Source organism: Budorcas taxicolor, chromosome X (genome assembly GCF_023091745.1).
Source record: "Budorcas taxicolor isolate Tak-1 chromosome X, Takin1.1, whole genome shotgun sequence".
NCBI classification, from domain to species: Eukaryota; Metazoa; Chordata; class Mammalia; order Artiodactyla; family Bovidae; genus Budorcas; species Budorcas taxicolor.
The window spans coordinates 62,467,096-62,486,777 of record NC_068935.1 but is presented as its reverse complement, the minus strand read 5'-3'; the positions used below and the strand labels follow the sequence as shown (position 1 = coordinate 62,486,777).

Here is a 19,682-nt window from a genome sequence, read left to right as displayed (position 1 = left end):
CCAGATGTGATCCTCCAGCAAGCACATAAATACAGTGGGGAAGGGGGAAGGATTGCTATAAATTAGAAAGAAGCCCCCCAGCGGCATGGCAAGGAGGGAGAGGGGGAGGCCCTCCCACTCTGTGCAGACCACGCCTTGGTCACGGGCTCCATCCAGGGCTCCATCCGGGGTCGAGTGCGGGAAGGCGCGGAGATAGTGGGTCCTGCTGCCGTCTGACTCACAGTTCGGTCACCTTGTTCTCCACCAGCGCGGCAATCTGCTGCAGGCGGCAGGCTAGTTGCATCTTCTGGCCCACAGGGTCCTCCTCCAGGGCACCAATGATCTGCCAGGGCAGAGGAGGCCGCCCAGCCTGAGGCCTTGGCCTCTGACCTGCTTCCATCTCAGTAGCAGGCTGGGAGCCAGACCTTCCTACCGAATCTTCCTCCATGAGGAAGCCGAGCCCCATTTCCCAGCCCCAGGCCCTTCCATTCCTCTGCCTACACTGGACCTGGACACTCCCGTCCCCAAGGAAGACTCCTGGGGCCTCCCTCTGGGCTTCAGAGGCACGCCCCTCTCCCCAGAGCACCCCCAGGTCTCACCTGGTCATAGTACCTGTGGATGTGGGTGTAGAGTTCTTGCAGAGCTTGCAGGCAGTGGGGAGCCGAGGTATAATTCTGGGGGAGGCACATGGTGGGTGAGGCCCCGGCCCAGACCTTGAGCCCCCAGCTTCCCCCTTCCCCTGTGTCCTCACCCCTGAGAGCTCAGTCAGAGCTGAGTTCATCTCCTGGTAGCTCGCTGGAGGGCTCTGGCGGATATCAGAGTAATATCTGCAGAAGGGCACAGAGTTAGGGGCAGGCAGCCCAGGAGGTCCCTCGTCCATGATGCCCAACACCTACCTCTCTACCATCTGCTTGTAGCGAGGGATCTCCCGGGCGTAGAGCAGTTTGTTCACTGGGGAATCCTGCTCCGGGCGGGGTGGGCATGAGCGGGGAGGTGCCCTCTCCTGGCCCCATGCCCTGTGGGGAGCCAGCCCCACCCAGGGCTCAGCGCAGAGCCCCTGTGGCTACCCTCCCCGCCACCCCCGGCCTGCCCTCCTCGGCCCTCACCCGGCCCACTTTATGCTCCGAGACTGTGCAGGAGTCCATGAAGGTCTGGGCGATGACGGCGAGGACCGCGTCCACGTTGTCTGACACCCGCACGTCAAAGATGAGCTGCGGGTTCTTCAAGGTGTTCACCCAGAACCGCAGCAACAGGCTGGAGACACAGGCCATCCATGGAGTGAGGCCCGGCCAGTCCAGCTCAGCTCCTCCACCTGGACCCCGGTGGCCCTGAGCTGCCTGGCGAGCTGGCCATATCGGGATGGGGAGGGGGGCGGGCGCGATTGGTCACCCGAGGTGACGGCCCCCAGGCCTGGGCTCCTGTCCTGGCTGTGCTGGCAGTGTCCTGGTGTATCTGGGACTCATCTGCCCGGGTCCAGGCCAGCAGGTGACACACCTGTTCGTCTTCCAGATGTGCAAGGTCTCCGGGTCCTCAATGCTGTGCTTCTCCGCCAGCTCATCCAGGAAGTCAAACAGGTACTTGACGGCGATGGGCACGGGCCGGTTCACGCTGAGGATGGCTTGGAAGGCGTCATCCACAAACTTCTGCAGTGTGCCCTAGAAGGCAGGGGACGGGGCACTTTTGGGGGGGGTCAAGGTGGGAGGCCCTTCGAGCTGTGGCCAGCCCCATCGTCCCACAGCATCTCCCCAGGTCTGTCCAGGTGCCCTTGCTGAGCCTCCCCGGGAGCCCCACCTTCATGGACAGCAGGCGGGTGAGGTAGATCTCCGGGATGGCCTTGGCCCGTGCCCGCTCCCGCTCCCGGTCCCTCAGGCTGCTCCGCCGTGCCTTGGCTGCCTCCGGCTCCTCGGGGGCTTTCACCAGGTGCCACAGACGGACCCCACCCTCCTCGCTATCCTCCAGCATGGGGGTGTCTGAGGGCGCAGAAGCTGGGCCTCAGTCCTTGGCCCCCCTGCACCCATACCACCAACCGGGGAGCTCCAGCTCGCACCCAGGAGCTCCCTGATGGCAACGCGCCACCACCCTCGTCCACCCGCCGGCCTGGGTCCAGTAGGGAGTCTTGGCTTCCCCACTGATGAGGTGTTGGGAGACCCAGATAGGGCCAATGTCATGGCCTTGAGCTCCTGAGGGCCTCACTCACTCTCCCCTGACGGGCAGCTGGGGGCCAGGCTCTGGGAGATGATGCCTCCTCCGTTGTGTAGCTGGGGGATGAGCCTCACCGTGGCTCCGTCTGGGACCTGGCGGGGAGGGGGGCAAAGGCTGGGCTCCTTCCCTTGCCAAGCCCGAGGTGGGGGGCCTGCCTCCCCAGACCCCACCCACCGGGCACCTTGTAGTGCTGCAGGGTGTTGAGTCTCTTCCAGCGGTTCTGAGTCACTGATGTCACATCCTCATCTGACAGGGTGAGGTGACCTGCCAGGCCCGAGCGCCACTCTGGGGGTGCAGGGTGGGGACCCGGGGGAGCCAGTGAGCCCACAGCCCGTTCCTGCTGGGCAGAGCCGAGCTGCCAGGGGCGGGGAGAGCCAGGGGCGGGCACTCACCGAGATCCAGGGTGTGCACTGAGGGCCTCTGGGAGAACGGGGTGCCCTTGTAGATCTGATCCAACACCTTCTCCTTGACCTGAGTGATCGTGTCCGTGTCGAGCACCCGGGTGGGGATGTGCAGTGCTGTGTTGCTCCTTGATGGCCCGCCTGGCCCCGGGCTGGCCAGCACCATCAGCGTCAGGGCCCGGAATTCCACATCCTCCCGCAACAGGCGGCTGTCGTTCAGGGTCCGTTTTGCCTTGCCTGTCACTGCGTCCACGGGGCCCTTGTCCACCTGGTACTGGATGGCCCGGAGGAGCATGTACATTGGTTCACCGGCCACCTCCTGCAAGCATCAATCTGGGGATCAGCCGGCTGCGTAAGCTCATAGGGGCAGCTGGCTGCGCGGAGCCAGGGCAGAGGGTGGTCCATGCCAGCGGGCTCAGCTTTGCACGCGGCCAGGGCAAAGGCTCACCACCTGTCCCTTACCGACACCCTGCCCTTGTGCCCGAGGTCCCCTGGGAGGGATCGGGCCACAGGTCAGGGAGGCCCGAGGCAGCAGCCCTGGCATGGGGTGAGGGGAGAGGGGCCCTCACCCTCAGGAAGGCGTACAGGCATATAGACACCCAGTTGGTGAGCAGCTTCTCCGCCATGGTCTCCGTCCTGCGTGGAGCGGGCCCCAGGTCAGAGGGGCTGCGCAGGGCCATCTTGTCCCCCACCCAAGGCCAGTGGCGGAGGGCAGGCAGGGCTGATTTGCCCTACCAGTGGCTTGGGACCCAGCTGGCCGCCTGGGGCTCCCCGGGGCCACCCTGCCCAGAGCCGTCCAGGGCCAACCTGCGCAGCATGAGCTTGGGGTTCTTGCGCACGTAATGGGAGGCCAGGTCACTAAGCAGCGTCCTCATTATCTCGGTCAGGTACTCGAGCTTGCTGTGCAGTGCCAGGGACAGCAGCGAGGCCACATGGCAGCGGTCCCGCTGCGAGAAGCTGGGTTGCCCCTCCAGGGTGTGAATGAGCTAAGCGGGAGTTGGGGGGCACCAGCGCTCACTCTGGGGAGCCCAGCAGCCCACGTGGCCTCCCACCACACAGCCTATGCCTGCCGACCACCCAGCCTCCCTCTTCACCCCAGGCCCTCCTCCAGCCTGCCCACGTGGCCCTCACGGTCAGGAGGAAGAGCTTGCTGTTGAGCAGGTTGGAGAGCTGCATGAGGCCCTGGTGCACGGGTGCACGGCGACCCTCTTCACCCGGCCCCTCGACGGCCGGCTGCAGGGTGCCACTATTGCGCCCAGGGAAGAGGACCCGCTCAGCATAGGTGCGGTAGTCCACAAAGGGGATCCCGCTGGCCTCCAGGTCGCTGCTGAGGTCAGTCATCTCTGTCATCAGGTCTGCAGGCCAGGAGCCACCGGGGTCTGAGCTTGGGAGCAGCTCTGCCTGCGTCCCGCTCCCCCCGCCTGCCCTCCCACCCCCGCCCCACCTGTGAACTCCTTGCGGCACTGGTCACCCACGCCGATCTCCAGGTTCTCCAGCTGCATCAGAACCTTCTGGTAGTCCCGCATGGCTTGCTTGCTCTTGTGCCTGCCACCGGGGCACCGAGTGTCAGCCACACAAGCTGGCCTGCCTGGGCCGAGACCCCCAAGCCCAGATGGCTGGCTGTGGGGCACCCTTGCCATAAGTGAAGAGGGGACTGGACTGGACACTGGCGTGTGTGTGATCCTCACCTGTACATGAGGGTCAGGAGGAGCACGGCAGTGATCAGCAGGGCTGCACCCACGCCTAGGCCCACCTGGGCCTCCACGGGGAATGCAGACAGCACGGGTTCCGCCTCATACTGGACCGGGCCCAGCACCAGCCGCACGTTGCCCATTTGCACCTGGGGGTGGTGGGAGGCACAGGATTCCTGAGCACTGGCTCTGATGGCTCTGGCCGCCCACGCCTGTGCCTGGGGTCCCAGCCTCACCACGAACTGCAGCAGGGTGCCATTGCTGGGCTGTGGGACCTGCGGGGGCGGCTCACAGTACAGGTGGGTGAGCGTCAGCGTCTTCACCAGGCACTCGCTGTCGCCAATGTGCACGCGCACTTCCTCCTTGCTGATGGCCAGGTTGAGGCCCTCGCCCTGGGAGGCCGATAGCGGGCCTGAGTGGAGTCACTCAGCCTGTGTCTGCAGGTCCCCCTCGCCCCCCAGGACTGCTGGCTGAAACCCTGACCTCCACATCCAGAATGTGGCCTGGCTTGAGGCGGTAGGGGCGGGTGGACGCCCCCTCGTGATGGAGGGGGGCCAGCCGAGGGTTGGGCTGGTACAGGAAGTCCTGGCCCCCACTGGCGCTGGCAAAGTCCACATGCACGTTGTCCAGGCTGAAGAAGACCCGCCGGGGGCTCGCCGTGTCAGGCACCGCGGGGCTCCGGCAGAGGAGGAGGGTGGATGAGTTGATGGAGCACACGCTGGAGCACTGTGAGGGAGCAGGCCGAGGTGTGGTGAGCTGGGGGCTCCCGGCCTGCCCTGATCCCTTGCTGGGCACAGCCTCGCCTGCTGCTGCAGGCTCACCTGCAGCCAGCCCCGCTCCAGCTGGGTACAGGCCTGGGGGGCTGCAGCTGGAGCCTCGCAGCTGCTCCTTGGGGTCGGGTCCTGGGACTGCAGCTTCACAGCAGCCCTCTCCGAGGTCTCCAGCCACACGGACAGCAGGGGCTGCTGTACCACGTCCAGGTCCGTGCCCCTGACTCGGATCAGCCGCCCGCCCCTGCGCCAGGACGGGAGTCAGCGTGGCCCAGGCAGCCTGGCCCCGTCCTGCCACCCCACTTTGCTGGCAGGGTGCAAGTGCACCAGGTCCTCACCCCCGGAAGCTGACACTGGGCTCGGCTGCAACAAGCTGGGGGTTGGCAGTGTAGTGGAAGGGGCTGGCGAGCAGCAAGCGCTGGGCCTGGCCAAAGACTACTCGGACCACTGCGTCTCCTGGGCTAGCCTGGGGCATGGTGTGGCACACAATGGCCTCAGGACACACCGGCTCTTGGCTGCAGGGTGGGGAGCGGTCTGGCACCTTGGGTTTGAGCCTTGGCCTGGCCAGCCCGCCAGAGACCCACTTTGCCTCCCTCACCAAGGGCAGAGACCCCCCACCACCACTGTATGCCGGGGGACTCGGGCCCGTCGGGAGCACCCCAGCTGGCAGCGACCAGCTGGAAGCAGGAGCCACTTACATAGGGCAGGGCTGGCTGCCCACAAAGGCGCTGATGTTGCCTCCTGTCTGGAGGCGCTGTCCGTGGATGGTGAGCTGGGTTCCCCCTGCCTGGGGGCCCCGCTGGGGACTCAGGCTCAGCAGGACAGGGTCCTGGGAAACAAGGCAAGCCAGGACAGGCATAGCCATCTGGCCTGGCATTTCCTCACCTTGGCTCCAGTCCCTAAAGCCCTGTGCCCCACTGCCATGCCCCACCAGGGGGTGCTCTGGTCCCCTCCCTGTGTCGCCTTGTCTTCAGCCCCAGCTCTAAGCCCTAAGATGCCGTCACCTCCTCGGGGACCTCTTCATCACCTCCTCGGGGGTGCTGTCTGTGCCAAGGGCTTCCTGGCCCTGGAAAGGGCCCCGGGCAGGAGGACAGGAGGGCTCAGGCTGGCACCTGGAGGCATCTCTGCTCTCCTTGCATCCCTGTGCCCTCCTCACCCTCCCATCTTGGCCCCCAGCCCACCCCACACTCAGTGGCCAGAATGACCCCTCAGATCACATGGCTTCCTTCCTGGACAAGAGGCAACTCTTCCTGCTCCCCTCGGGTCAAGTTGGAAGTGCTCACCCAGATGTTAGTAGCCTTCTGCCCCTTCTTGCTACAATCCCCCTGTGTGGGCACACACCCTGGGCAGCACTGACCTGGTAGGTGAAGTACTGGGTTGAGATGCCTGGGGGCCGCCCCTTGATGGCCACTTGGATCGGCCCCATGGTGCGGTTGGGGGCAGGCGATGTGACACACACGATCCTGGTGATGGAAAGCCCATGGCTGCTCAGGGGCCCTTGCCTAGCGGGAGCCACAGGGCATTTGCCAGCCACTGCCCAAGGCCCAGCCCCCCTCCCTCTGGCTTATCGTCCTTTGGTGCATCTGACCCCGGGCCCACGTGTCTTGGCTCCAAGCCTCCCTTCTTTCTGGGTGGCCAGTCTCTGTGGGCCTCCCTGGGATGGCATCCCTCTGCCCCTGGCTGCCAGGATGCCTCACCGGGTCGAGATGCGGTAGAGAGACGGCTCAGGCCTGCAGGGCCAGCCGGCCACACTCACGGCATCCTGCACATCGGCGAAGTCCCGGCCCAGGTTGGAGCCCTGGATGGTAAGAACCAATCCGCCCTCAGGGGGGCCAGTCAGGGGCTCAACCTGTAACCAAGAAGGATGGTGAGGGAATGCCCTCGACCCACATCCTCTGAGGGGGGTGTGGGCAGGGCTGCTAGGACCAAGAAAGTGGGGGCTAGGGGTTGAGGGGAGGAGGCAGACGGCTAGGCCGTGGGGGAGGCGGCGGTGGGTGAAGGTTCAGGGACTCACAGTCTCGATCCTGGGTGTGGGACACAGCGGCTCCACGGCTCCAGGTGGGCATAGTGGCCCATAGCGACAGGCAGGCTGGCCGTGGCTGCACCACAGGCAGCCCAGACTCCCATTGGCTGCCTGGCAGTGGCTGCAGTCAGGGTGGCCCACGGCACAGTCGTACAGGGTCACTGGTGGGGGGTTAGGAGGCATGGTAAGGCGCCCCCACTGGCTGCATGCCCTGCCCTGCCCACCCCACCGCCCCCAAGCTGACCATGAAGACTGTGAGCATTGTCCAGCCGCTGGCCCTCGCCCCGGGTGACATAGATGGGCACCGGGAGCTCCTGCTGGACCATGGAGGGCTGGAACTGGGGATGGAAGGGAGGGTCAGGCCCGACGCAACTGAGAACCTCCCAGGACCCCTGCCCGCCTCCTCCAGGAAGCTCCTCCCCACGGGTATGCCTCCCCAACCCCACCCGGTGCAGGGCACATCTCCCAGCCGTGGTGTGCCCAGAGCAGGCCTCATGAGTGACAGTGGGTTAAAGGGGGTGAGTGAGCCCCTGAGGGCCTGGGACGAGCCCAGGCGGCAGGAGGTGTCCAGCGGCAAGTGAGACTGGGGGGTCGGGCACCTGCCCACCTGCTGGGCCTGGCAGTGAATGAGGCCCGAGTCCCCAGCCACCTCCTCCAGGGATGCTGGCAGCATCAGCAGTTGTCCGGGCAGCTCCAGCCAGCAGTGGTAGGAGGCAGGCAAGCCCTGGGGGGTGTATGCTGTCAGCAGCCTGAACGCCATCAGCTACCCCCGGCCCCCACCTGCTGGAATGCTCACCTGGAAATGCTGAAGGTTCTGCACGCGGAGGGCCAAACGGCTCTCCCAGCCCACTGGCACCAGAAGGGGGCCCACCAGGCCCTCGACCTGAGGACAAGCCCCCGGGCCACGCACCTGGATGTCCACCTGGCCGGAGGAGACCGCTTAGCACTTTGGAAGGCAAGGGGCCTGGGGGCAGGGGGGGCGTGGGGCAGGGTGGATCCACCCACCTCTTGGGTGCTGTAGATGGTCCTCTCACCCTCTGGACAGCGTTCTCCATACACACAGTGGCTGCTCTGGGGGCACCAGTGGCAGCGCCAGAGGCTGCCCACACAAGCACGGCACCTGGGAGGGCAGGGGGCTGCTGAGACGGGGCACTATCTGGGGTCCCCACCCCTACCCCACAGCCAGGCTGGGCACTCACGGGGCAGCTGCCTCCAGGGCTGTGACTGCGCTGCAGTCATAGAAGGAGAAGTTGGTGGCAGCCACGGGCACGTCCTCGAACATCAGGGCCAGGGGCAAGGTGATGTGGTCTGGGAGGGGGATGGCAGTGGCAGGACAGGTCAGGTGGCTCCTGCCTCTTCCAGTTCCCGCCCTTGCCCCTCACCCCAGGGGCCCCTCACCTGTGCCTGGAGGGTTCAGTGGCAGCTGGTCCTGGGGAGGGGTGACGCAGGCCACCTGGGGCCCTTCCACATGAGCCAAGCTTTCATAGTCGCCAAAGGCGCAATGGAAGTATTCATCCATGGCCAGGGTGGGCAGCCGGGGTACCAACAAGGTGACCTGGGGCACATGCGAGGAAACCCAGCAGGTGGGGGCCTTTGGAGGGGGCCACGGGGCTGAGGCAGAGAGGTCCAGGCAGGGAGGGTGTGGGCAGAGGCAGAAGGAGAGAAGGAAAACGGGGCTCACCTGGCCCTGCTCCTGGCGGGGGTGGTGGGCTGGTAGCACGCTCTGGATGTGCAGACAGAGGCCGTCCTCGTACGTCCACAGCCACTGGTTGGGCTGGGTTGCCCGCCTGCATTGGCTCTTGCGGGTACACCTGTGGGGCAGAGGCCCGATGGGGCCTTGTGTGGGACTCGGGCTCCCTGGGTGATGGGCAGTTAGGGGCATGATACGGTCCAGGCAGAGCGCAGCAAGTGGGGGCCAGGGAAAGGGACTCCGCTCAGACAGGAAGGGGCTGACCCCGCAGGGCCTGGGGACTGACACACAGCCTTTGGTCTTGACTGTGAGTCGAGGGCTGCTGCTGCAGTGGAGACGAGCACACGGACCTGAGTGAGGGGCGCCATCGGGGATTGATTCCTGGGGCTGCCAGGTGGAGGGGAGCTGGAGTGGGCCAGGGGGCACCCGAGAGAGGCCGACAGAGGCCCTGCCCAGCCTGAGGCAGTGTTGGCAAAGGGACACCAACCAGGCTGGGGGAGGTGGACTGACCTCCAGGCCCACCTAGAAGCACTGCAGGCGCAGTGCCCCGCCTCACCTGCCCTGCAGGACGCACCAGCCACACAGAGGGTCCTGGGCCTGAAGGCAGCTGCTGCAGTCCAGGAGCTGTGGGCAGGCTGCCACAGGTACCCGGGCCACCTGGACAGGAGGCAGAGGGCAGAGGTGGTGGGTGCAGGGCCTCTGGCTTCGTGTGCCTGGGCCCCTTGGACAGCCCTCACCTGCTGGGACGTCAACACGTAGAGGTGGCTGCCGCTGCTGTCCACAAGCAGGTCAGGACTGATGGCCGAGCCCGGGGTCCCCACTTGCTGTGAGTGGTACACCTGGCCTTGGGTGCCATTGAGAAAGACCTGGGGGAGTGGGAGACAAGGCCCACTCTCAAGATGGCCACAGGCTGACCATTCGGGGCAGGTGCTGTCACGGCTGGGGTTCTAGGGGAACCTCCTGGCCCACAGAGCCGACTCCCATTCCCCCCCAAGACAGGGATGCTGGGCCAGGCTATGGAGGGTGAGGCAGGCCCCTGGGCATCCAGCGTGCCCAAGTAGCCTCCTCGATTGAGCCTTACCCAGCTAAGGGAGACACGCAGACCACAAAGAAGCAAGAGTCCCCTGTTACCAGCTGCAGCTGCCTGCGGGACATCCCTAAGCTACACATCCAGAGGTGGAAGGAGACAGATGCTTCTGTGAGCCGTCCCAGGGCAAGAGGGCATCCAGTCGGGCTACTGAGGCCAGTCCCGGCCTGGCAGCATAGAGGCTGGGCACTGGGGGTCTGGCTGAGGACCCCTTCGCCTTCCTCAGGCCCTTACCTTGTGCAGCTGGCCCTGGACATCCCCCAGGAAGGCGATCGTGTATCCGTCCGCCTGGAGGGCCGCAACAGCGCTGATGGAGTGTTTGAGCTGTAGCAGAGGCCCTGCCTCCACGGGCTGGCGGCCTGCGATGGGGCTGGGCGTGTGTTCATCGCCACAGGGGTATGACTCCGGGGAGTCCTGCAGAGGTGAGGATGAGCAGGGAAGGAATTAGTGCCCAGAAGAGGGAGGCTGGAGGTGCCTTCCCTAGGCCCTGGTCTGCGGTCTGTGGAAGAGGGCAAGGCAGCTGGTAGGACGTGCCCAAGTTCACAAGTAAGAGGGAGAGATGAAGAGCCCGGAGACTTAGCCTAAGCTGGCCCTCTGTGTCATCCTCTAAAGCAGAGGTCATTGGTGATGGGGAAAGCATCCAGCCACCCTTGGTCAGACAGTGGCTGGATGGCTCAGAGAGTCCCTGGTGGCTCAGACAGTGAAAGTGTCTGCCTACAGTGTGGGAGACCTGGGTTGATCCCTGGGTCAGGAAGATTCCCTGGAGAAGGAAATGGCAATCCACTCCAGTATTCTTGCCTGGAAAAATCCCATGGATGGAGGAGCCTGGTGGGCTGCAGTCCATGGGGTCGCAAAGAGTCAGACACGACTGAGTGACTTCACTTTACCCTTGGCCAGGACGACTTGTGACAGCCGCGGCTCTGGGCTGGGAGATGATTCAGGTCCACAGAGGGCCAGGGCCAGGGAGGCACACTGGGATAAGATAAGGTTGCCAGATGCCAGCGTGCAGAGTCTCAGGGGACAAGGCAGGGGTGAGGCCTGAGCCCAGTCACTCACGGATGGCAGGGTGACACAGCGCGATGTGACGCCATATTCCACAGTGGCTTCCTCGGTGCCGCTGGGGCCCCGGCCGCCTGCCGTGTAGCAAAGGCGCCGGGCCCGCTCCATGCTGGCATCCAGCTCGGCCAGGGGAAAGGCACACAGGGCCGCCTGCACCCCCCTCAGGCCGGTGGCAAAGGCCCCCAGTAAGGCGCCTGGGGCAAGGGCGGCGGCCTGTACGAGCCCGTGGCCCCGACAGCTGAGGGGCACTTCCACGTAAGAGTAGAGGTTGGCATCCCTCAGGCAGACCCGGGCCACGTACGAGCGATACTCGGCCTGCGCCCTGTCCCCACGGCGCCGAAAGACAAAGTAGGCCGACTGGGCGTTGGCTAGGGCCGCCACATAGCTGTTGTTGTAGTCAGAGAGGTCACCCACCACCAGGCGACCCAGGCCCTCGCTGGAGAAGGGCTGTGGCCCGGCCAGCTGGCGCACCGTCAGGGGTGGCACCCCTGCTGACAGCTTGCCCGCCAGGCCCCGGGCCACCAGCAGGAGGTCCTGGTCGGGTCCAGACACCACCAGGCCCACCGTGGGCACCCCCAGGGTGTTGGCAGCCACGAACTGCCCGTCACCCGGGTCCTCAGCCCGGTAGAGGAGTTCTGCCACGTCCTCCAGCCGGCGCTTCTCGCACACACCCTGCCGCACCTGCCCGCAGGCCACCAGCTCCCGGGCCCGCCCGCTGACCAGCAGCAGCTGGTTGGTGTTGTCTGTGAGCCGGGCCTGTGGGCACTCGGCCGGGTCCCGGAAGGGCACACAGTCAGGGCTGTCGAGGACGGGACCCGTGATGGCCACTGACTCCAGCTGCAGCTCGGGGCTAAGTTGGAAGAGGCGATTCACTGCACCCACGTAGAGCGCCCCTTGGCCCGGTGCCAGTGCCAAGTGGTGGAGGGTGGTGTTGGGTGCTGAGAAGCGGTGCGCCCCGGTTGGGGCGGGTGGCGGGCACAGCAGTGGCAGCATGAGCAGCAGGCGGGCACCGAGCAGACGCCGGGGTGCCATCTCGGGGCCCTGGGGAGGCCGTGCAGGAGGGCGCGAGTCAGGGTGGCTGTGGGAACAGCGCTGGGGAGCAGGAGGGACAGACAGACAGAAAGGGAGGGAGAGAAAGGCAGAGAGACAGAAGCAGAAAGCTGGGGCAGACGGAAGCAAAGGGAGAGGAGAGAGAAAAAGTCCGAGCGACTGGGGGACCAAGAAAGGGATGGAGAGTCCCCAGGGATGACGGTGGGGTGCCCGTGTGTGTGCAAGGGAAGAACTTTCTTCATCTTTCACTTTATATGCAGATTCTACAAGGCCATGAGAACACCCACAGAAGGACTGAGTCACCGAGAGAGGAGAGACCCCTGAAAGGCCCTACAGACAGCAGGGGCCAGTGACCAGGGCCAAGGCAGAGAACAGAGGGCTTGGGGGATAGAGGGGGGTGTGGCCCAGACTGAGCTGGGGGTGCTCAGTGCCGAGGCAGGGGAGGTGCAAGGGACCGAGAGACCACCCAGGGTGCAGGGATCGGGGGAGGCCAGTCCTTTGCTCCATGGCTCCGGCAGCCAGGGGTCCACCAGGGTCTGGCATGGAGAGTGTTGATGGGGATGGGGTATGAGAAAAGACAGGGCAGGGACTTCCTGGTGGTCCGGTGGCTAAGACTCCATGCTCCCAATGTAGGGGCCCTGGTCAGGGAACTTGATTGCACATGCCACAACTAAGACCCAGTACAGCCAAATAATTAAATAGAAACTTAAAAAAGACAGGGCAGAGAGAAGACAAGCAGAAAGAGTGGGCCCGGGGGAGTGAGAGGAGCGCTTGAAAGGAAACTCAAGCCAGGAGTCAGGCATTCCCATCCCCTCCGGCCTGCAGCCATCTGGGGTCCAGACCTGAGGGAGCCCCCCGCAACCCCCCCACCCTGCCCCGGCCCTGTCAGGGCCCAAGGTTGAGCCCAAAGCAGAAGGCTCTGAGTGGGGTCCCTGCTGCACCTTCCAGCTCACCTCCTGGCCAGGGGCAATTAGCAGCCTTGCATGGTGCCCAGGTGACAAGGTGAGGGACACACGTCATGAGCCCCTGGGCCCATGACCTCTTGAGCCTCCCTCCTCCTGAGCCCGGGGGCAGAGCCCCAGAGACGGGCAGAAAGCAGGTCCTGAGTTGTTGACTGAGGGTCCCACACCACTGGGGGTGCGGGCAGGCACCAGCCAGGAGGACACCTGCGGGCATTCCATAGCCAGCAGCTCTAGCCCCCATGGGCGTGCCAGCTGCTGGGAGAGCCCCCGAGGAAGGCCCCTGCTCCCTTATCTTGGGGGCACAGACAGGAAAGTCAGGCCTGCCTCGGGGACTGGGCCATTTCCTCTGGAGCCCAGTATCGGCAGCCGTGTCTGGCGGGGGGTCCGAGGCTAGAGGGCCTGCGGCTGGAGGTGCTGGGCAGGGGACCCCCGGGCTCCAGGCTCTTCTGTGCTCGGGGGACTCGGGCACTTACCCTGGCGGACGGCAGCAGCAGAGGCATCTCCTGGGTGGCGTGGCACATACCTCCTGGGTTCAGCTGCCCCGGGGCAGTGGTGACGGACACAGGATGGCTGTAGGGGGCATTGTCCTGAGTGGGAGGGAGACAGTCGAGGCTTGGCCCCATTCACATTCACTCCGCAGAAGGAGGGGGCCGGGGCCTGGCAGGCGGGCTCCCCCACAGCTGGCAGCTTTGTCTCTGCCCCAACAATGTCCCTTCTGTCTGGAGGCCCAGGCCAGGGACCCACTCTCTGGTGTTCCTAGTCCCACATCCAAGCTGCCCTGACCCGGGGGCTCCCTGTCACTTCCCACCCGCAGGGAGACACCCCCCTGGGGATCTGGGGACAAAGGGGGCAGAGTTGCCTTCAGCCAGAAAAAAATGAGACCCACACAGCCAGTTCTCCCATGCCCACCCGGTGCCAGCCACCAGGCTCCTCCCCGTGTGCCCCCAGGGGTCCCTGTGAAGGGCCTGGAGGAGGTCACGGAGCGCCCCACCCGCCGAGGGTCAGTGCCTGCATGGGCAGCCTCACCCTCCGCAGCCTTGGCGCCTGGCTGGAGGCAAGCCTTGGCCCTCAATGCCGGCCTTTGTTGCGGCTGGAGGCAGGGGAGACGCCGGCCAAGGCAGCACCCCCTGCTGGGAGACCTCCCCCTATGCCCCCAACTCCCCACCCCCAGGGACTGGCAAAGTCGTGCCAGGTACAATCTGGTGCCAGTGGAGGGGGCCGTGGCCAAGAGGATGCACAGGAGCAGATGAGCACCCAGCCTTCAGCCTTGGGTGGGGACAAGACTACCAGCAGGTGGCCAGCTTCCTATGCCAGGCTCACATGGCCCCGTCTGCACACCGAGCTGACAGCCCTCAGGCTGTGGCTGTGGGGCGGGAACCAGCCAGGTTCCCCCTCTCACCCACGGTGTGCAACCACAGCAAGCTCCAGGGCCCGGTGGCAGTAGCAAGGCTGGCAGCCACTTGGCTGGGCTGGTTGGGTAGCTGTGGGGGTGGGCAGCGAGGCGGGCTGCTTCCCTACCCCCCGTGCCCTGCCCCGTGGCCAGAGGAGCCAGCTCTCCCTTTTGGGGCCACAGTGGGAGTCTTACCACCCAGCTTTAGGGCCACCCCCCTGGCTGGGGTGGGGAGATCCATGCCCCCTACTTCCCCACCCTTGACCCGGAGGGCCCTGAACCCTGTGCCTGGCCAGCCCCAGCTCCTGCCTACCTGGGCGGGCCTCCTAGCTGGGGCCGAGGAGCAGCTGGTAGTGCCAGGAATGAGTCCCGGCCTCCCTCCCCACAATGCAATCGCACCCAACCCGCCTCATCCCGGTGGCCCAGCCTGGGCAGTCCAGCCCCTCTGTACCCGCCCCTTTGCCCAACGGCTCAGGGCAGGGCACTGCTGCCCTCTGCTGGCTTTGGTGGGCAGAGGTGAGAGGGCCAGCTGCTCACCTGCCCAGAGGAGATGGTGCCCTCCCATGGCGGGACTGGCAGGCACGCAGTCTTTGGCCTGCCATGAAGTGCCTACTGAGTGCCAGATGCAACCCTGGCACTGGCACCGTTCAGAGACAAAACCCACTGCCATCTGTCTCAAGACATTCCTGGATCTAAGGGGCATAACTACCTACCAGCAGATGAGACCCCAGCTCATCTGTGGATGGCACTGTGGGTCACTAAGGATGGGGACTCAAGTCTAGGGGTGCTCAGATCCTCTAGATGTACAAACTGGGTTTAGAAAAGGCAGAGGAACCAGAGATCAAATTGTCAACATTCATTGGATCACGGAGAGAGCAAGGGAATTCCAGAGAAACATCTACTTCTGCTGCATTGACTACATGAAAGCATTTGACTGTGTGAGTCACAACAAACTGTGGAAAATTCTTCAAGAGATGGGAATACCAGACCACCTTACCTGACTCCTGAGAAATCTGTATGCAGGTCAAGAAGCAGCAGTTAGAACCAGACATGGAAAAATGGACTGGTTCCAAATTGGGAAAGGAGTACGTCAAGGCTGTATATTGTCACCCTGCTTATTTAACGTATATGCAGAAAGCATCATGCAGAATGCTGGGCTGGATGAAGCACAAGCTGGAATCAAGATTGCTGGGAGAAATATCAATAACCTCAGATATGCAGATGACACCACCCTTATGGCGGAAAGTGGAGAGGAACTAAAGAGCTGCTTGATGAGACTGGAAGAGGAGAATGAAAGCTGGCCTAAAACTCTACATTCAAAAAACTAAAGATCGTGGCATCTGGTCCCATCACTTCGTGGCAAATAGATGGGGAAACAATGGAAACAGTGACAAAATTTATTTTGGGGGGCTCCAAAATCACTGCAGATGGTGACTACAGCCATGAAATTAAAAGATGCTTGCTCCTTGGAAGAAAAGCTATGAGAAACCTAGATAGCATATTAAAGAGCAGAGACATCACTTTGCTGACATACATGCACATAGTCAAAGTTACGGCTTTTCCAGTAGTCATGTACGGATGTGAGTGTGGCTGTGGCTTTGTTGCTCAGTCATGCCCGACTCTTGGAGACCCCATGGACTATAGCCCGCCAGGCTCCTCTGTCCACAGGGATTCTCCAGGCAAGAATACTGGAGTGAGTTTCCATACCTTCCTCCAGGGGATCTTCCCGACCCAGGGATTGAACCTAGGTCTCCTGCATTCAGGCAGATTCTTTACCGTCTGAGCCAGTTGGACCTTGGAAGGCTGAGCACCGAAGAATTGGTGGTTTCAAACTGTGTTGCTGGAAAAGACTCTTGAGAGTTCCCTGGACAGCAAGGAGATCAAACCAGTCAATCCTAAAGGAAATCAACTCTGAATATTCATTGGAAGGACTGATGCTGAAGCTGAAGCTCCAATACTTTGGCCACCTGATGCAAAGACCTGACTCCCTGGAAGAGACCCTGCTGCTGGGAAAGATTGAAGGCAGGAGGAGAAGGGGACAACAGAGGATGAGATGGTTGGATGGCAACACCGACTCGATAGACATGAGTTTGAGCCAGCTCCAGGAGTTGTTGATGGACAGGGAGGCCTGGTGTGCTGCAGTCCATGGGATCTCAAAGAGTCAGACACCACTGAGCGACTGAACAATAGCAACAAGTGCATCATGGAGAGCTTCACAGAGGAAGTGAGGTTTCAGCTGACCTTGAACCACATGGTCTTACCCCTACTGTTGTCCTCCAGTGAACAAGGGCTGGTCTCAGTGTTTGGTGTATGTGAATTCATTCAGTCCTTCCAATGACCCTGGAGGGGGTTGCAGTTATTTTCCCTGGTTCACAGGTGGGGAAACTGAGGCAAGCGAGGTTAAGGAACTTGCACCAAATCACATGGCTTGTAAGTGGCCAGGCCAAGAGTCAACCATGGGCCGCTACCCTTAACTATCAGGCCATGAGGCCCTGAAGTAGGAAGCAGGCATTGGGCAGCAGGGGAGAGGGGATCTGCCTGAGGCCAAGCCTGCAGTTGACACGCCCACAGAGCATTTCCTCCAACCTGGAAATCAAGTTGGTTGAGGTGGTGAAGGCAGGAGAACCCAGGAGATCCCTAGAGAACAGGACTGCCAGTGGAGGGGAGGACGGGGTTGGGGTTCCACAAGGCAGAAGAAGGTGGCCAATGGAGCCGGTGAGGTCTTAGCCTGAGAAGCTTGGCTTGGGGTGATGAGCTCTGGGGGTGAGTGAGGGTCACAGGAGGAAACTTGGGAGACCAGGGTGTCAAGGGAGGTGAGCCACCCAGAACCTGAACATCCAGCAGATTTGGAGTGTGGGTGCTCAATGAGTTGTTTCCGTCTACAACTTTCATCTCCAAGGTGGAAGGCCAAATGCCCAAGAAGGGGCCTAGGATGGAAGGGCTTAGAAGGGTGGGATCTATAATCTCTGGGCGGGGCAGGCTGCTGGCAGAGTGATGGGGCAAGGGTCTCTGGACACTAAGACTGGAAGCAGAGACAAAAAAAAATGCAGATGTCTCTGCATTTCAAGACTGGAAGGACCGTCCTTCCCCCTGCCCATAGAAAGTTTTAGAATTTTCAAATCAGCTTGTCAAGTTCCAGGAAAAACTGTTGGTACTTTTTTGAGCAGGTAAATGGAGATTTTGTTGAATTTTGAATCCTTTTCTAGACTAATCACCTCTAAAATATCATTTCTCCATCTCTAACCATGTCACCTCTCTCTACTTACTAACATCATTTGAATACATTTTCCCCTAAGGACTTGCACATCTCATGTTAGATTTATTTATTATTTGATGCCATTAGAAATGGTATCATTTTTAAAAAATTCACTTTCTGACTGTGTTGCTGGTACATAGAAGCACAACTGGTTTTTAAAAAATTGAAGTTAGCTGATTTACAATGTTTTGTTAGTTTCAGGTGTACAACAAAGGAAACACAGTGGACTTCAGTGTATGGATTTTGGTGGGTTTTTTGGCCACACCATGTGTCATGTGGGATCTTAGTTCCCTGACCAGGGATCGAACCCGGCACTGAAAGAGTGGAGTCTCAATCACTGGACCACCAGGGAAGTGGTTGTCTACTTCCGGTATATGGATTTTGTATCAAGTAATTTCATAAATGCTTGCATGAAGTCTAATAATTCTTTCTGGATTCTTTTTTTGTGGACTCTTCTTGGTTTTCTACTTACACAATCATACCTTCCACAAGGAATGAGTGTTTGGTTTCTTTTCAGTCTTTTTAAGTACAATTTCTTTTCCTCACTTTATTTCCCTAGACAGTACAAGGTTGAATGGAAGCAAAGAGAATATTATTAAGATTTCATCATTAATTATGATGCTTGCAGGGGGTGTTTATAGACACCTTTATGAGATTAAGGAAGTTCCCTTCCAGTCCTAGTTTTCCATATGATGAATGTTATCAAATATTTTTCCTGAATGGACTGAGTCGATCAATGATAGAATTTTCCTCCTCTCATCAGTTAATGTGGTAAATTATGTTAATTGATTTTGTAATTTTAAACCCTTCTTTCAAAGAAATGCTTACTCTTGTGTTTTTCGGACTAAACTCAAATTTGTCATGGTGTATTGGCTGGATTGGTTTTGTTACTGTTTTTGGAGCATTTCCTCTTTTTCTGTTCCCTGGAACAAATTATCTAATACAAGGGTTATCAGTTCCTTGAAGGCTTGGTAGAATTCATCTATAAAATGATCTAGGCCTTCCTTGTTTTTGCAGCCACCAGCACCTCTATTCATACATTTTAAATTAGCAGTGTCTTTAATAATTGTGGGACTGTTCAGGTTTTCTGTTTCTTTTTGAGTCAGTTTTTTGTATTGTGGTAAAAGAATGCATTGTATAAAGTTTACCATCTTAACCATTTTTGTTTACGTATCAGTACACGACTGAAGTGACTTAGCAGCAGCAGCAGTGTTAAGTATACTCACATTGTTATGAAACAGATTTCCAGAACTTTTTCATCTTGCAAAACTGAAATACTATATCCATTAAACACACCTCCTTTTCCCCAGCCCCTGGCACCCACCATTATACTTTCTATGTCTATGAATCTGACTACTCTAGGTACCTCACCTAGGTGCATATGTGCTAAGTCACTTCAGTCATGTCCGATTCTTTGCAACCCCAAGGACCATATCCCACCAGGCTCCTCTGTCCATGGGACTCTCCAGGCAATAATACTGGAGTGGGTTGCCATTTCCTTCTCCAGGGGATCTTCCCAACCCAGGGATCAAACCTGTGTCTCCTGCGGCTCCTGCATTGCAGGCAGATTCTTTACCTATGAACCACTGAGGAAGCCCTCACATAGGTGGAATCGTGTATTTCTCTTTTGTGACTGGCTTATTTCACATAACATAATGTCATCTAGGGCTACCCATGTTATAGCATCTGGTTGGATTCCCTTCCATTTTGCGTATAGACTACATTTTGTTCATCTATTCATCTGTCAGTGGACATTCAGCTTGCTTCTGCCTCTTGGCTATTGTGGATAGTGCTGCATGTGAATAGAACATGGATATGTATATAGGTCTACTTTCAGTTCTTTTGGATATATACTCAGAAGTGGGAACGCTATTGGTAGTTTTGTTTGCTTTTTTGGAGAACTTCCAGACCATATTTTTTTTATGGCAGCTTACACCACTTTACAATCCCATCAGCAGTGTGCAAGGCTTCTAATTTTTCTACACTCTTGCCACTATTTGATGGTTTCTGTGTTTTTTTTAGTAGTAACCATTCTAATGGGTGTGAAGTATTTTATTGTGGTTTTGATTTACATTTCTTGATTAGTGATGTTGAGTATGTTTTCATAGGCTTGTGGGCCATT

General features: G+C 60.3%; 1 protein-coding gene across 1 annotated transcript; it reads right to left on the bottom strand.

Moving 5' to 3' along the window:
• Positions 1–194: 194 nt before the first annotated feature.
• PLXNB3 (plexin B3) lies at positions 195–13,435 on the bottom strand. The gene is made up of 35 exons (XM_052663163.1): positions 13,388–13,435; positions 10,900–11,943; positions 10,078–10,257; positions 9,494–9,622; positions 9,313–9,413; positions 8,748–8,877; positions 8,465–8,621; positions 8,266–8,374; positions 8,072–8,186; positions 7,863–7,988; positions 7,674–7,790; positions 7,311–7,404; positions 7,058–7,227; positions 6,741–6,892; positions 6,401–6,506; positions 5,742–5,872; positions 5,382–5,558; positions 5,095–5,287; positions 4,757–4,999; positions 4,510–4,665; positions 4,271–4,422; positions 4,027–4,127; positions 3,714–3,937; positions 3,390–3,568; positions 3,152–3,218; positions 2,574–2,901; positions 2,363–2,466; positions 2,177–2,273; positions 1,771–1,949; positions 1,474–1,634; positions 1,086–1,233; positions 876–940; positions 731–806; positions 579–653; positions 195–322 (listed from the first exon to the last, which is right to left on the bottom strand). The coding sequence occupies exons 1-35, from the start codon at positions 13,433–13,435 to the stop codon at positions 218–220; spliced, it is 5,739 nt and encodes a 1,912-aa protein (XP_052519123.1). The 3' UTR covers positions 195–217.
• Positions 13,436–19,682: the final 6,247 nt, after the last annotated feature.